The 17,769-nt window shown below is 49.6% G+C and overlaps 1 protein-coding gene across 1 annotated transcript in view; it reads left to right on the top strand.

Annotated features, from left to right (window-relative positions):
- Positions 1-17,769, top strand: part of LOC140389179 (uncharacterized) — a 160,613-nt gene that overhangs the window by 62,380 nt on the left and 80,464 nt on the right. Inside the window, exon 8 of the mRNA XM_072473340.1 lies at positions 16,411-16,584. Within this exon, the coding sequence (XP_072329441.1) occupies positions 16,411-16,584 (174 nt within the window). The remainder of the gene's footprint in view (positions 1-16,410; positions 16,585-17,769) is intronic.

Below are 17,769 nucleotides of genomic sequence, written 5' to 3'. Positions count from 1 at the left end.
ACGGTAAAGAACCTCTCTGACATGGTAAAGAACCTCTCTGACATGGTAAAGAACCTCTCTGACACGGTAAAGAACCTCTCTAACACGGTAAAGAACCTCTCTGACATGGTAAAGAACCTCTCTGACACGTTAAAGAACCTCTCTGACACGGTAAAGAACCTCTCTGACATGGTAAAGAACCTCTCTGACATGGTAAAGAACCTCTCTGACATGGTAAAGAACCTCTCTGACACGGTAAAGAAACTCTCTGACACGGTAAAGAACCTCTCTGACACGGTAAAGAACCTCTCTGACACGGTAAAGAACCTCTCTGACATGGTAAAGAACCTCTCTGACACGGTAAAGAAACTCTCTGACACGGTAAAGAACCTCTCTGACACGGTAAAGAACCTCTCTGACACGGTAAAGAACCTCTCTGACACGGTAAAGAACGTCTCTGACATGGTAAAGAACCTGTCTGACACGGTAAAGAACCTCTCTGACACGGTAAAGAACATCTCTGACATGGTAAAGAACGTCTCTGACACGGGAAAGAACCTCTCTGACACGGTAAAGAACCTCTCTGACACGGTAAAGAACCTCTCTGACACGGTAAAGAAACTCTCTGACACGGTAAAGAACCTCTCGGACACGGTAAAGAACGTCTCTGACACGGGAAAGAACCTCTCTGACACGGTAAAGAACCTCTCTGACATGGTAAAGAACCTCTCTGACACGGTAAAGAACCTCTCTGACACGGTAAAGAACCTCTCTGACACGGTAAAGAACCTCTCTGACACGGTAAAGAACCTCTCTGACACGGTAAAGAACCTCTCTGACACGGTAAAGAACCTCTCTGACACGGTAAAGAACCTCTCTGACACGGTAAAGAAACTCTCTGACACGGTAAAGAACCTCTCTGACATGGTAAAGAAACTCTCTGACACGGTAAAGAACTCTCTGACACGGTAAAGAACCTCTCTGACACGGTAAAGAACCTCTCTGACATGGTAAAGAACCTCTCTGACATGGTAAAGAACCTCTCTGACATGGTAAAGAAACTCTCTGACACGGTAAAGAACCTCTCTGACACGGTAAAGAACCTCTCTGACACGGTAAAGAACCTCTCTGACACGGTAAAGAACCTCTCTGACACGGTAAAGAACCTCTCTGACACGGTAAAGAAACTCTCTGACACGGTAAAGAACCTCTCTGACACGGTAAAGAACCTCTCTGACACGGTAAAGAACCTCTCTGACACGGTAAAGAACCTCTCTGACACGGTAAAGAACCTCTCTGACATGGTAAAGAACCTCTCTGACACGGTAAAGAAACTCTCTGACACGGTAAAGAACCTCTCTGACACGGTAAAGAACCTCTCTGACACGGTAAAGAACCTCTCTGACACGGTAAAGAACGTCTCTGACATGGTAAAGAACCTGTCTGACACGGTAAAGAACCTCTCTGACACGGTAAAGAACATCTCTGACATGGTAAAGAACGTCTCTGACACGGGAAAGAACCTCTCTGACACGGTAAAGAACCTCTCTGACACGGTAAAGAACCTCTCTGACACGGTAAAGAAACTCTCTGACACGGTAAAGAACCTCTCGGACACGGTAAAGAACGTCTCTGACACGGGAAAGAACCTCTCTGACACGGTAAAGAACCTCTCTGACACGGTAAAGAACCTCTCTGACACGGTAAAGAACCTCTCTGACACGGTAAAGAACCTCTCTGACACGGTAAAGAACCTCTCTGACACGGTAAAGAACCTCTCTGACACGGTAAAGAACCTCTCTGACACGGTAAAGAACCTCTCTGACACGGTAAAGAAACTCTCTGACACGGTAAAGAACCTCTCTGACATGGTAAAGAAACTCTCTGACACGGTAAAGAACCTCTCTGACACGGTAAAGAACCTCTCTGACACGGTAAAGAACCTCTCTGACACGGTAAAGAACCTCTCTGACATGGTAAAGAACCTCTCTGACATGGTAAAGAACCTCTCTGACATGGTAAAGAAACTCTCTGACACGGTAAAGAACCTCTCTGACACGGTAAAGAACCTCTCTGACACGGTAAAGAACCTCTCTGACACGGTAAAGAACCTCTCTGACACGGTAAAGAACCTCTCTGACACGGTAAAGAAACTCTCTGACACGGTAAAGAACCTCTCTGACACGGTAAAGAACCTCTCTGACATGGTAAAGAACCTCTCTGACACGGTAAAGAACCTCTCTGACACGGTAAAGAACCTCTCTGACACGGTAAAGAACCTCTCTGACGTGGTAAAGAACGTCTCTGACACGGTAAAGAACCTCTCTGACACGGTAAAGAAACTCTCTGACACGGTAAAGAACCTCTCTGACACGGTAAAGAACCTCTCTGACACGGTAAAGAACCTCTCTGACACGGTAAAGAACCTCTCTGACACGGTAAAGAACCTCTCTGACACGGTAAAGAACCTCTCTGACATGGTAAAGAACATCTCTGACATGGTAAAGAACCTCTCTGACACGGTAAAGAACCTCTCTGACACGGTAAAGAACCTCTCTGACACGGTAAAGAACCTCTCTGACACGGTAAAGAACCTCTCTGACATGATAAAGAACCTCTCTGACACTGTAAAGAACCTCTCTGACACGGTAAAGAACGTCTCTGACACGGGAAAGAACCTCTCTGACACGGTAAAGAACCTCTCTGACACGGTAAAGAACCTCTCTGACACGGTAAAGAGCCTCTCTGACACGGTAAAGAACCTCTCTGACACGGTAAAGAACCTCTCTGACATGGTAAAGAACCTCTCTGACACGGTAAAGAACCTCTCTGACACGGTAAAGAACCTCTCTGACACGGTAAAGAACCTCTCTGACACGGTAAAGAACCTCTCTGACACGGTAAAGAAACTGTCTGACACGGTAAAGAACCTCTCTGACATGGTAAAGAACCTCTCTGACATGGTAAAGAACCTCTCTGACAAGGTATAGAACCTCTCTGACACGGTAAAGAACCTCTCTGACACGGTAAAGAACCTCTCTGACACGGTAAAGAACCTCTCTGACACGGTAAAGAACCTCTCTGACATGGTAAAGAACCTCTCTGACACGGTAAAGAACCTCTCTGACACGGTAAAGAACCTCTCTGACACGGTAAAGAACCTCTCTGACACGGTAAAGGACCTCTCTGACACGGTAAAGAACCTCTCTGACATGGTAAAGAACCTCTCTGACACGGTAAAGAACCTCTCTGACATGGTAAAGAACCTCTCTGACACGGTAAAGAACCTCTCTGACACGGTAAAGAACCTCTCTGACACGGTAAAGAACCTCTCTGACACGGTAAAGAACCTCTCTGACACGGTAAAGAACCTCTCTGACACGGTAAAGAACCTCTCTGACACGGTAAAGGACCTCTCTGACACGGTAAAGAACCTCTCTGACACGGTAAAGAACCTCTCTGACACAGTAAAGAACCTCTCTGACATGGTAAAGCACCTCTCTGACACGGTAAAGAACCTCTCTGACACGGTAAAGAACCTCTCTGACACGGTAAAGAGCCTCTCTGACACGGTAAAGAACCTCTCTGACACGGTAAAGAACCTCTCTGACACGGTAAAGAAACTCTCTGACACGGTAAAGAACCTCTCTGACACGGTAAAGAACCTCTCTGACACGGTAAAGAACCTCTCTGACACGGTAAAGAACCTCTCTGACATGGTAAAGAACCTCTCTGACACGGTAAAGAACCTCTCTGACATGGTAAAGAACATCTCTGACATGGTAAAGAACCTCTCTGACACGGTAAAGAACCTCTCTGACACGGTAAAGAACCTCTCTGACACGGTAAAGAACCTCTCTGACACGGTAAAGAACCTCTCTGACATGATAAAGAACCTCTCTGACACTGTAAAGAACCTCTCTGACACGGTAAAGAACCTCTCTGACACGGTAAAGAACGTCTCTGACACGGGAAAGAACCTCTCTGACACGGTAAAGAACCTCTCTGACACGGTAAAGAACCTCTCTGACACGGTAAAGAGCCTCTCTGACACGGTAAAGAACCTCTCTGACACGGTAAAGAACCTCTCTGACATGGTAAAGAACCTCTCCGACACGGTAAAGAACCTCTCTGACACGGTAAAGAACCTCTCTGACACGGTAAAGAACCTCTCTGACACGGTAAAGAACCTCTCTGACACGGTAAATAAACTCTCTGACACGGTAAAGAACCTCTCTGACATGGTATAGAACCTCTCTGACACGGTAAAGAACCTCTCTGACACGGTAAAGAACCTCTCTGACACGGTAAAGAACCTCTCTGACACGGTAAAGAACCTCTCTGACACAGTAAAGAACCTCTCTGACACGGTAAAGAACCTCTCTGACATGGTAAAGAAACTCTCTGACACGGTAAAGAACCTCTCTGACATGGTAAAGAACCTCTCTGACATGGTAAAGAACCTCTCTGACACGGTAAAGAACCTCTCTGACATGGTAAAGAACCTCTCTGACACGGTAAAGAACCTCTCTGACACGGTAAAGAAACTCTCTGACACGGTAAAGAACCTCTCTGACATGGTATAGAACCTCTCTGACACGGTAAAGAACCTCTCTGACACGGTAAAGAACCTCTCTGACACGGTAAAGAACCTCTCTGACACGGTAAAGAACCTCTCTGACACGGTAAAGAACCTCTCTGACATGGTAAAGAACCTCTCTGACACGGTAAAGAACCTCTCTGACATGGTAAAGAACCTCTCTGACACGGTAAAGAACCTCTCTGACACGGTAAAGAACCTCTCTGACACGGTAAAGAACCTCTCTGACACGGTAAAGGACCTCTCTGACACGGTAAAGAACCTCTCTGACATGGTAAAGAACCTCTCTGACACGGTAAAGAACCTCTCTGACATGGTAAAGAACCTCTCTGACACGGTAAAGAACCTCTCTGACACGGTAAAGAACCTCTCTGACACGGTAAAGAACCTCTCTGACACGGTAAAGAACCTCTCTGACATGGTAAAGAACCTCTCTGACACGGTAAAGAACCTCTCTGACATGGTAAAGAACCTCTCTGACACGGTAAAGAACCTCTCTGACACAGTAAAGAACCTCTCTGACATGGTAAAGCACCTCTCTGACACGGTAAAGAACCTCTCTGACACGGTAAAGAACCTCTCTGACACGGTAAAGAGCCTCTCTGACACGGTAAAGAACCTCTCTGACACCGTAAAGAACCTCTCTGACACGGTAAAGAACCTCTCTGACACGGTAAAGAACCTCTCTGACACGGTAAAGAACCTCTCTGACACGGTAAAGAACCTCTCTGACATGGTAAAGAACCTCTCTGACATGGTAAAGAACCTCTCTGACACGGTAAAGAACCTCTCTGACACGGTAAAGAGCCTCTCTGACACGGTAAAGAACCTCTCTGACACGGTAAAGAACCTCTCTGACATGGTAAAGAACCTCTCTGACACGGTAAAGAACCTCTCTGACACGGTAAAGAACCTCTCTGACACGGTAAAGAACCTCTCTGACACGGTAAAGAACCTCTCTGACACGGTAAAGAACCTCTCTGACACGGTAAAGAACCTCTCTGACACGGTAAAGAACCTCTCTGACACGGTAAACATCTGGGCCCTCATCAGGACTGTCAGGGTAGCAGATTCCGTGAACAAAATTAGTGCACAATTCATCAGCAATCTCTATTATTTATTTTGTCTGCCCCTTTTAGGGGTGCGGTTTATAACGTTGCTGCTTGCATCAGGAAATGAACTTGAAAGTTTCACTCTGATCACCATTTTACTTGGAGCACAGAACAAGGTGATCAGTCCGTCGAAATGGAACATGAGCTTTCCTGTGCTGTTTGCCATGATCTGGGGCGGGAATCTCCGACCCCCCGCCGGGTCGGAGAATCGCCGGGGGCTGGCGTGAATCCCGCCCCCGCCGGTTGCCGAATTCTCTGGCACCGGATATTTGGCGGGGGGGGGGGGGGGAATCGGCGGGCCGCCCCCCGGCGATTCTCCGGCCCGCGATGGGCCGAAGTCCCGCTGCTGGAATGCCAGTCCTGCCGGCATGGATTAAACCACCCTTCTTACCGGCGGGACAAGGCAGAGGGAGCGGGCTCCGAGGTCCTGGGGGGGGGCGCGGGGCAATCTGACCCCAGGGGGTGCCCCCACGGTGGCTTGGCCCGCGATCGGGGCCCACCAATCGGCGGGCGGACCTGTGCCGTGGGGGCACTCTTTTCCCTCTGCCTCGGCCACAGTTTCCACCATGGCCGACGTGGAAGGGACACACCCCGTGCACGCGGGTGATGCAGCACCTCACCAATGGCTGGCAGAAGGGACAATGTCCCCAGTTCTATAACGTAAAAGACAACCTGACGGTGGTGGAGGGAATCCTTCTGAAACTCGACAGGATCGTAATTCCTCAGAGCATGCGGGCTATGGTGCTGGGCCAACTCCATGAGGGTCACCTTGGCATCGAGAAATTCCGACGCAGAACCCGGAGGCGGTCTAGTGCCGGGCATCAGCCATGACATTGCCGACACAGTCCTCAACTGCCTTACCTGTCAGAAGTTTCAACCAGCTCAACCCAAGGAAACGCTGCAACAGCACGAGATTGTGGCCTCTCCGTGGTCCAAAGTAGGTGTAGACCTTTTCCACGCCAAGGGGCGTGACTACATACTCCTGGTCGACTACTTCTCCAGTTACCCAGAAGTGGTGAAACTGTCCGACTCAAGTCGAAGGTGGTAATCAAAGCCTGCAAAGAAACGTTCGCCAGGCATGGGATTCTGCTCACGGTATTGAGCGACAACGGTCCATGCTTTTACAGCCAGGAATGGTCTGATTTTGCACAGTCCTATAACTTCCGTCATGTAACCTCCAGTCCCCACTACCCGCAGTCAAACGGGAAGGCTGAGAAAGGGGTCCATATTGTAAAGCGGTTGCTGTGCAAAGCTGCAGACTCAGGCTCCGACTTCAACCTGGCGATGCTGGCATACAGGGCAACCCCACTGTCCACTGGGTTGTCTCCAGCGCAGATGCTCATGAATCGCACTCTGAGGACCACAGTTCCAGCCATCCATGTTCCCGACCTTGACCACCTCACGGTCCTACAGAAAATGCAGCAGTCGCAGGCCCAACAGAAAGCCACGTACGATGCTCATGCCACGGATCTACCGAGCTGGCCCCAACTGATCATGTTCGCGTACAGTTACCTGAGGGCGGCTGGTCAGCCACAGCTGTTGTGCTCAAACAAGTGGCCCCAAGATCGTTCCTTGTCCGCAAGGCTGATGGCTCCCTGCTACGGCGCAACAGACGGGCACTGTGAAGAGTTCCACGCCCGCTACCTGACCGAAGTGCCCCCCCGCCTATGATGCTTCCTCCAGACGTACCCTGCCACGAGGCCACCGATCTACCAGCAACCTTGCCGGCCCATGCAACCACCGCGATAGCAGCGATCCGGCCTATCCACGTGCAGTCGGCTCCTGATCCACCTCTGCGCCGATTGACAAGAATTTGTCGCCCACCACAAAGACTGAATCGGTAGACTGAACTTTTGTACATTTTGTGACTTCATCGATTTAACCTCTGTAAATATTGTTTTGTTGACCATGTATCTGCACTATCGCCACCTTCCTATGTATATACGTTCATTTAGACACCGTTTGTATACAGTGAGGCATATATATATATACGCACGCACACCTTAGTATTTATTTATCTAAAAAAAAAGGGGGGGAGATGTCATAATATCCACTTACGTATATAATGAGATGCAGACAGGCAGTGATTGACACACAGGATGACCAGTAAGCACACCACACAGTGCCGCCAATCACCAGACAGGACACTACCACTATAAAGCCAGAGAGCACTAGGTTTCCCGCTCTCTCGGGACCCAGCCACTGAGACAGTCAGAGTCCACAAGCTAGCGAGTGCAAACACCATACGGTAGCTAGTAAGTCTGGTCAGGCTAGTACAAGGTCTCCAGTCAGTTCAGTGGTTCACGCCACTCCGTCCCGCCGGGACTCCCGCCCCGCCGGGTAGGGGAGAATCCCGCCCAAGAAATTTACAAATGGATATGGATAGGTTAGGTGAGTGGATAAGTGTGTGGTTATCCATTTCGGTCAGAAAAATAGAAAGGCAACTTATAAACAAAATGGTGAGAAACTTCAAAATGCTTCAGTGCAGAGGGATCTGGGTATCCTCGATTATGAATCGCAGAAAGTTAGTATATAGGTACAACAGGTAATAGGAATGTTGGCACTTATCGCTAAAGGAATAGAGTATAAAAGTAGTGGAGTGTTACTGAAACTGTACAAGGCATTGGCGAGAACCCACCTGGAGTACTGTGCAGTTTTGGGCCCCTTACTTGGAGGGATATGGTTGCATTGCAGGCAGTTTAGAGGAGGTTCACTCGATTGATTTCGGAGATGAGGGGTTTGTTTTATGAAGTGAGATTGAGCAGTTTAGGCTGATACTCTCTTGTGTTTTCACAAGCTTTCACTTCCCTGCATCAAACTTCCTCTGCCACATGTGTGCCCACTCCACCACCTTGTCTCTGTCCTTCTGAAGTTCATGATGTGGAGATGCCGGCGTTGAACTGGGGTGAGCCCAGTAAGAGGTCTTACAACACCAGGTTAAAGTCCTGAGGAAGGAGCAGCGCTCCGAAAGCTAGTGTTTGAAACAAACCTGTTGGACTTTAACCTGGTGTTGTCAGACTTCTTACTCTTCTGAGTTCTACACTGTCCTCCTCACAGGTTATAATGCTTATAAGTTTTGTATCATCCGCAAACTTTAAAACTGTCCCCTGCGCATCAAGATCGAGATCATTGAGATACATCAGAAAAAGCAAGAGTCCCAATACCGACCCCAGGAACACCACTACTTCTTCCAGCCTGAAAAATATCCATTGACCATGACACTCTCTCTGCAGAAAACGCTGATGCGAAGCCAGGGTCGTCCCCTGGAAAAGCTGGAAGATATTGCTAATTGCAAGAAGATCATGACAGGCTGTAACCCGGAGACGTTAATCCACACACACAATGTGAGGAACGAGCACTAAACAACTCATCATCCATAGCAAGGATTCTTATCAATTGAACTAAATCCTTATTATTTCTACCCCCTTCCACCCCTCTATGTTTGTCTGTCTTGCGTGTGTGTGGGTAGAGGGTGGGGCAGTTAAAGAGGAGTCAGGCATCAGCTTGACTTTAAGCAGCTGCATTCACGGCGTTTCAAATTTGTTCTAGTTAGAAATAAAGAGTAATTGTCGCTTGAACTTACAAACCTGGTAAATGTAATTATTGGACAGCCAAAGGCCAAAGATCTTGGGTATTTTTATGAGAATTATTGGTGAATTCACTTGTGTTGCGACTCAGGGGCACATGGGGCTAGAATCAACGGCCAACTTGCCCAGGGTGGCGGGACAATGGGCAGTGGACGGCTCTGGCCCCTTGAAGGGACAATTAAGAGTCAACCACATGGGTATGGATCTGAAGTCACATGTCGGCCAGTCCGGGTAAGGATGGCTAATTTCCTGTCCGAAAGGACATTAGTGAATCAGATGGGTTATTACGATAATCGACAATGGTTCCATGGTCACCATTAGACCTTTGGGGCAGGATTCTCCAGTCCGTCCCGCCATTTATCAATGGGATTTTCCATTGTAGCCACAGCATGCTGCTGGGATACAGGGTGGGGCAGTTAAAGGATGTCAGGCGGGCGGGGTGCGCTGCTGGTGGGAACAGAGAATCCCAAAGAGCTGCGAATTCCAGCCTTAATTCCAGATTTCTTTCAGTGAATTGAAATTTCACAATGTGCAGTGGTGAGATTTGAATCTGGAACCCCAGCTGGGTCTCTAGATTACTCGTCTAATGACAATACTACTATGCAACTGCCTCCCCATTATTATTGGTATGGGCAGCACGGTTGCTTCACAGCTCCAGGGTCCCAGGTTCGATTCCGGCTTGGGTCACTGTCTGTGCGGAGTCTGCACGTTCTCCCCGTGTCTGCGTGGGTTTCCTCCGGCTGCTCTGGTTTCCTCCCACAGTCCAAAGGTGTGCAGGTTAGGTGGATTGGTCACACTAAATTGCCCTTGTGCGAAAGGGGTTACTGGGTTACGGGGGTAGGGTGGAGCCCTTAAGTGGGGTGCTCTTTCCAAGGGCCGGTGAACTTGATGGGCCGAATGGCCTCTTTCTGCACTGTAAATTCTATGATTCGATGAAAGGAACAGAGAACAGAAATGGGTTGAACAAAAGAGTTAGTACAGGACAGTAGTAGCAGAATTGCTTTCTGGTGGACATTTTGAGTCAATATAAATGAGTAAAATTTGAAGCCTGTACATTATTCTCATATTTTAGGCAGCACATTGGTGATTTCAGTGGTAATAGAAACGCAGGAGGTTTCTATAGTGTGACCGATTCCCAGCACCAGGTTTACACCAGACAGCAAGCTGCCACATTTATTTCAGAAGCTGATCAATGTGAAGCAAAACCCAGGGCTGGTTTAGCACAGGGCTAAATCGCTGGCTTTTAAAGCAGACCAAGACAGGCCAACAGCGCGGTTCGATTCCCGTACCAGCCTCCCGGAATGTGGCGACTAGGGGCTTTTCACAGTAACTCCATTTGAAGCCTACTTGTGACAATAAGCGATTTTCATTTCATTTTTCATTTTTTTTCAAGATGCCCTCGAAAAAGGTTTTCGGGTTTTAATTTTAACTGACTAATATTTAACATTTGGGTGTTTATTTCTGAAAATATACGAACGAGTTGATGTTCTTTGTTCAGAAGGAACCTTACTGAAGCCAGCCCGTGATAAGAAGGAGGAATGGAACACTGCAAACAGTGGTTATGAGGAAACTTGAACCCACATTCAGGTACTTCTGTCATTTTGTTTGACATTCTGTACATAATTGTACAAAATTCTGGGGCGGGATTCTCCGTCCCGCCAGATTTCAGGTTCACCCCGCCGGCGGGAAGCTCCGTTTCGCCGGCTGGTTGTGGGGCAGCCCCACGCCGTCGCAAAACCCCCGGGCTGCCGTCAACACGGAGCATCCCGGGGAGAACGTGCAGACTCCGCACAGGCAGTAATCCAAGCCGGGAATCGAACCTGGGACCCTGGAGCTGTGAAGCAATTGTGCTAACCACTATGCTACCGTGCTGCCCACCCATGCTACCGTGCTGCCCATAGCAAGTAATCGACAGAGTTAAGTGATTCCACAACAGACGCATCAGCTCTGCAGTCCTGCCAAACCAGCTCTGAATGGTGGTGGACAATTTAAAAACTCATTAGAGGAGGAGGCTCCACAAACATCCCCATTCTCACTGGAGGAGTCCAGCACATCTATGCAAAAGAGAAGGCTGGGGCAATTGCAACAATATTGGTCTCCTCCAGAGGTCCCCAGCATCACAGATGTCAGTCTTCAACCAATACATTCACTCCACGTGATATCAAGAAACGGCTGAAGGCACTGGATACTGCAAAGGCTGTGGGCCCTGACAATATTCCAGCAAAGTACTGAAGACTTGTGCTCCAGAACTTGCCTCACCCTAGCCAAGCTGTTCCAGTACAGATACAACATCGACCCGGCAATGTGGAAAATTGCCCAAGTGTGTCCTGTACACACAAAACAGGACAAATCCATCCCAGCCAATAATAGTAATAACTGCAATGAGGTTACTGTGAAAACCCCCTCGTCGCCACATTCCGGCGCCTGTTCGGGTCACAGAGGGAGAATTCAGAATGTCCAATTCACCTAACAAGCACGTCTTTCGGGACTTGTGGGAGGAAACAGGAGCACCCGGAGGAAACCCACGCAGACATGGGGAGAACGTGCAGACTCCGCACAGACAGTGACCCACTCCGGGAATCGAACCCGGGAGCCTGGCGCTGTGAAGCAACAGTGCTAACCACTGTGCTAGCGTGCCACCCAATTACCGCCTAACAGTCTACTCTCCGTCATCAGTAAAGTGATGGAAGGAGTCATCAACAGAGCTATCAAGCGGCACTTGCTCAGCAATAACCTGCTCACGGACGCTCAGTTTGGGTTCCGCCCAGGGTCACTCAGCTCCTGACTTCATTACAGCCTTGGTTCAAACATGGACAAAAGAGCTGAATGCCAGAGGTGAGGTGGGAGTGACTGCCCTTGACATCAAGGCAGCTTTTGACCGAGTATGACCGAGGAGCCCGAGCTAAACTGGAGTCAATGGGAATCAGGGGGAAACTCTCCGCTGGTGGGAGTCATACCCGGCACAAAGGAAGATGGTTGTGGTGGTTGGAGGTCAATCATCTCAGCTCCAGGACATCACTGCAGGAGTTCCTCAGGGTAGTGTCCTGGGCCCAACCATCTTCAGCTGCTTCATCAATGACCTCCCTTCCATCGTAAGGTCAGAAGTGGGGATGTTTGCAGATGACTGCACAATGTTCAGCATCATTCGCGACTTAGATAATGAAGCCGCCCGTGTCCAAATGCAGCAAGACCGGGACAATATCCAGGCTCGGGGCTGACAAGCGTCAGTGTCAGGCAATGACCATCTCCTACAAGCGAGGATCTAACCACTGCCCCTTGACATTCAATGGCATTACCATCGGTGAATCCCCACAATCAACATCCTGGGGGTTACCATTTAACAGAAGCTGAACTGGACTAGCCACATTCATACTGTGGCTACCAGGGCAGGTCAAAGGTTAGGAATCCTCCGGCGGGTAACTCACCCCCTGACCCCCAAAGCCTGTCCACACACTAGAAGACACAACTAAGGAGCGTAATGGAAAACTCTCCACTTGCCTGGATGAGCTCAGCTCCAACACTGAAGAAGCTCAACACCATCCAGGACAAAGCAGCCCCGCTTGATTGGCGTCCCTTCCACAAACATTCACTCCCTCCCCTCCGATGGACAGTGTCAGCCGTGTGCACCATCGACAAGATTCACTGCAGGAACTCCCCGAGGTTCCTCAGGCAGCACCTTCCAAACCCACGGCCACCACCATCTAGAAGGACAAGAGCAGCAGATACCTGGGATCACCCCTCCCACCTGGAGGTTCCCCTCCAAGTCACTCCCCATCCCGACTGGGAAATATATCGGCCGTTCCTTCAGTGTCGCCGGGTCCAAATCCTGGAGCTCCCTCCCTAACAGCACGGCAGGTGTACCTACACCTCAGGGATTGCAGATGGTCCAAGAAGGTAACTCAGCCTTCTGAAGGGCAACTAGGGATGGGAAATAAATGTTGGCCTGACCAGTGAAGCCCACATCCCGTAAATGAGTTTTAAAAAAGGCTGCTTGATCAGAGAAGAGCCCATGGTATTGGGGATGTAAATTAGCATGGAACGAGGGTTGATTAACTCATCGAGGACAGGGTGGTTTCCCCTCCATGCTGTGCCCAGCGCCGACACTGGCGCACCAGGTGAATCGTGGGAGAGGCCCTGGAGTGACTCGGCAATATCCACCTGTGTCTAGGACATGTGCCTCATTGACTGGTACATGACGTCGAGGCCCTCAGCCATGGTCGTCACAGACTGAGTAATGCCTTGCACACCACCACTCAAGGCGCAGGCGTCTTCTCCAGGCTTTACACTGTGGCCACCAATCTATGTGTTGGCCTGGGTGTCACGCAATGCCAGCACCATCCCCTGCACCTGAAGGCTTTGGGACTCCTCCAATGGGCCTTGCAGTCACTGGAATGCCACTGGCTCTCCTCAAGGTCATGGTCGCATCAGCTTGGGGAGCACTTTTTCCAGGGTCTTAACATCTGGCTGGCACCCAGCAGACCTTCAACCGCTGTCTCCCAGGGATGCTCCAGCCTCCAACTGATGTACATCAGCACATGTGAAGTGGCCACATGATTGTGCCCCTGAAGCCTGACGACTAATGTTGCCCACTGACGTATGTGTCTCTGCGCTGCTGGAGGTTGTGGGTGAGAGCTGTGACGCATCGCCGGATTCTCTTTGGAGCTCTCCTCCCGAGGTGTTCTGTTGGGTGGTGGGGGCGGTCCGATCTCCAGCACCCTTTCCTCACAGGGGGCGGGGACTCGGATCTCTGCCACCTTGCCTCCTGTCTTTGTCCTTTCCCTCATATTATGGGCTATCTGCTCCGGCGAGGACAGAGACAACATCGTGAGCCGCACGCTTGATGGGTCAGAGATCTACAGCAGGTAGCATGTGCAGGCAACTCACCTTTGCATGACAGGGTTGTGCTGGTGGGTGCCAGGGGTGTCCGAGGGACAAGCTTGAGGATCAAATTCTGGGAGGGTGCGAGGTGTCAGCCAGTGGATTGGCAGGGGCGGTGTTTGGGAAATTGAAAGGTGATAGGCAAGAATGATGGCAGGTGAGAGGTGGTAACTTACCCTGGCAGCTTATAGGAGGTTGTTTATCTTCTTCCTACAGCAGTCCTCCTGGTCATGCTGCCCATAGCCACGAATGACATTCCGTCTGGTAACCATTTGTGGGGACCAGTACCAAAAGGCGCTCAGCCAAGGTCCTCGAGGTAAAGGGATTGAATCCCAAAGTCTCAGGTACCTCGGGAATCTGCACATTAGAGTAAGGGTTACTGCCTCACTCTAATATGCAGATTTGATAAAAGGTGACCCCGCCCATTGTGGGCGGGATTCACCTTGCAACGTATCGCAAGGTTGCGTTGAATCTTGTGAGGCATTGCTAGATCCCGGGAGCGGGATCTCCCAACTTTCAACAGCCACATTATGCCGCGGCGAGCTGCTTTTCCGGCGCAGTGTGGCCGGCGAATCGTGCCCGTAGTTGTTTTTTGGGTGAATCGCACCCAGTGAGTTGGGGTATTTTCAGCATGGCAACCTGTAGCCAGTGGAGTACCACAAGGATCGTTCCGTGGCCACAATTTTTCACAGTGCATATTAATGACTCGGACAAGCGAAGTGAATGTATTATTGCCAAGTTTGCAAATTACACAAAAATAGCTGGGACTGCAAATGGTGAGGATGACACGAAGCGCCTTCAGAGGGATAGAGACAGGTCGGTGAGTGGGCAGGTGGAATATAATATCGGAAAATGTGAAGTTATGCACTTTGGTAGGAAGAATAAAGGAGCTGAATGTTATTTAAATTGAGAAAGACTGCAGGAAACTGCAGCACAGAGAGATTGGGGGTCCTCGTGTATAAATCAGAAATTGCTAAGATGCAAGTTCAACAGGTCACAGGGAAGGCAAATGGAATGTGGGTCTTTTTGCAAAGGCAATGGAGGAGAAAATAGGGAAGTCCTGCTGAAACTATACAAGGCTCGAGTTCGACCACAGCTGGAATACTGTGAACAGCTTTGATCTCCTTGTTGAAGGAAAGATGAACTGGCATTGGAGGCAATTCAGAAGGTTCACGATGTTGAACCTGGCTGTGGAGGGATTTTAATACGAGGACAGATTGAGTAGATTGGGCCTGTACTCTGTTGGTGAATTCTTTACCGTAAAGAGCTGTCGAGGCTGGGATGCTCAGAATATTCAACGCTGAGATAGACAGATTTTTAATCAGTGAAGGAATCAAGAGGGAGAGAAGGCGGGACAGTGGAGTTGAGGAATACCATTTCAGAGCAGCCATGGCTGCATTCAGCAGCGAAACAGCCTCGATGGCTTTACTTACTTCTGCTTCGATGTCTTGTAGCCTAGGCCGTGCCTCCTTCCCCAGAGAAGGCTGAAGGACACTCGCCAGAGTTATTTGTGACAGTCTAGGGGCAGGATTCTCTGACCCCCCCCCACCCCCGCCACCGCCGGGCTGGAGAATCGCCGGTCCCTCGGGCATAAGTCAAACAAGGTCCTTACCGGCGAGACCTGGCTCTGCGGGCAGCCTGTGGAGCCCCCGGGGGGTGGAGGGGCACGGTGGCCTGGCCCGCGATCGGGGCCCACCGATCCGCGGGCGGGCCTGTGCCGTGGGGGCACACTTTCCCTCCGCGCCGAGGTTTCCGCACCTTCTGGGCGGCCCGATGCCGGAGTGGTTTATGCCACTCCTCGCCACCGGTACGGCCCACCCCGCCGGTTAGGGGAGAATCCCGGACTAGATGTAGAGAAGGTGTTTCTAATTTGAGATGCATTTCAAAACTTGGGTTAAGTCCACAATAATCATCAATACCTCCAATGGGAACTTGACCAATTCGATTCCCAGTTAGAGCTTCCCCATCTGAACAAATTATCATCTGATAATCTATTACCTCTAATCTATTAACGAGACCACACGGCATTACAGAATTATTATCTCTGTATAAAATAAGTTATATGTTTAACTCATTTGTTCTGGATTGGGAATTAACTGGATTGGGAATGTTTTTCTCCGGAATATTCCGATCTGTACAGAACTGTTCAGGCTGAACAACCTTTTAAAAATCCTCATTAATTTTCAATCTCACTGATATTTTCCAAAGGACCAAAGTGTAAAGACAGAGAAACAGATTTGAAAACCTTCACCAGTTTCTCCGTGAGGAAGAGAGGATTGAGTTGGAAGATCTGAATCTGGAGAAAGAGAAAAAGAGTCAGGAGATGAAGGAGAGGATTGAGAAGATAACGGAGGAAATCTCATCGCTTTCAGTCACTGTTCAGGAGATTGAACAAGAGCTGAGGGAACAGGACATCAAGTTTTTAACGGTAACTGTTTATTTATTTTTCTCTCCTTCGCCGTCTTGAAGAATGAGCAGGTTGTGTCATCAAAATCTAGAATATAAAACTCACCGACCAAAACAGCCCCATCACCTGTCACATTTGGTTTCCTCTGTCTCACACCCAGGATCACTGACGGCTCTTTAACACGGAAATGACTAAATCTGGAGCTTGTTTACTGTAATATTATAGAGGGATAGTTTCATCAAATTAAACAATGAAGAAAATCAGCTTCATCCAGAGTGAGGAACCCTCCGAATGGTCAGACCATTCTCCCCCGAGTGGACATTTCCAGGCCAGCCCATCCTGCCCTTCTCCTGTCTGAGGAGCTGAGCACCGTGAGATACATCGGGAAACGGGAGCTGCTTCCCGACAATCCGGAGAGATTTAATTCCTGTGTCAATGTCCTGGGATAAGAGGGATTCACATCGGGGAAATATTCCTGGGAGGTGGAGGTGGGAAACAAGACTGACTGGGATGTGGGCGTGGCCAAGGAATCCATCAACAGGAAAGGTGACATTGTCGTGACTCCAGCTGACGGATATTGGGCAGCGACACTGAAAGAGGGGCATGAATACTCGGCTGGTGAGAATCCACCAAAATGCTTAGATCTGAGAGTGAAGCCGAGAAAGATTCGAGTCTGTCTGGATTATGAGGGAGGGAAGGTTTCCTTTTATAACTCAGATAACAAGTCCCATATCTACACTTTCACTGGGACATTCACTGAGAAACTCTATCCTTATTTCAATCCAGAACTCACTGCTGGGGGTAAAAACCCAGAACCCCTGAAAATCTGTCCGCGGACAGTAACAATCCAGGAGGATGAGGGTTTTATCCCTTCATCCAAATAAAGACAGTTTCTTAGAGGTGAGGGCAGGGGAGGTAGAAGAGGGGTTAGGTTGGTGTCCTTTGCAGATCCTGCACCGTCCTTTTATCACACACTGTCACCGGGGGTCGTCCATTCCTCGGGAGGTTGAGACGGATCTGTCTGGCCCGCCTGCACCTCCCAGGGATGTGTGAGAACCCCTCCCTGAGGGTGAGCAAGAGCCTCCACTCGGTATAATCCAGTCACTTGTCACCAACTCGGACGCATAGGAGGCTGGGACGGGTAAGGTCGCTGAGGCTGGGCCCAACCGGGCTCGGGCTGATATCCCCCCGGGCCTGCTCGAGGGT

This window comes from Scyliorhinus torazame, chromosome 14 (assembly GCF_047496885.1).
Source record: "Scyliorhinus torazame isolate Kashiwa2021f chromosome 14, sScyTor2.1, whole genome shotgun sequence".
Classification (NCBI taxonomy): Eukaryota; Metazoa; Chordata; class Chondrichthyes; order Carcharhiniformes; family Scyliorhinidae; genus Scyliorhinus; species Scyliorhinus torazame.
This window is presented reverse-complemented; position numbering and strand designations above follow the sequence as displayed.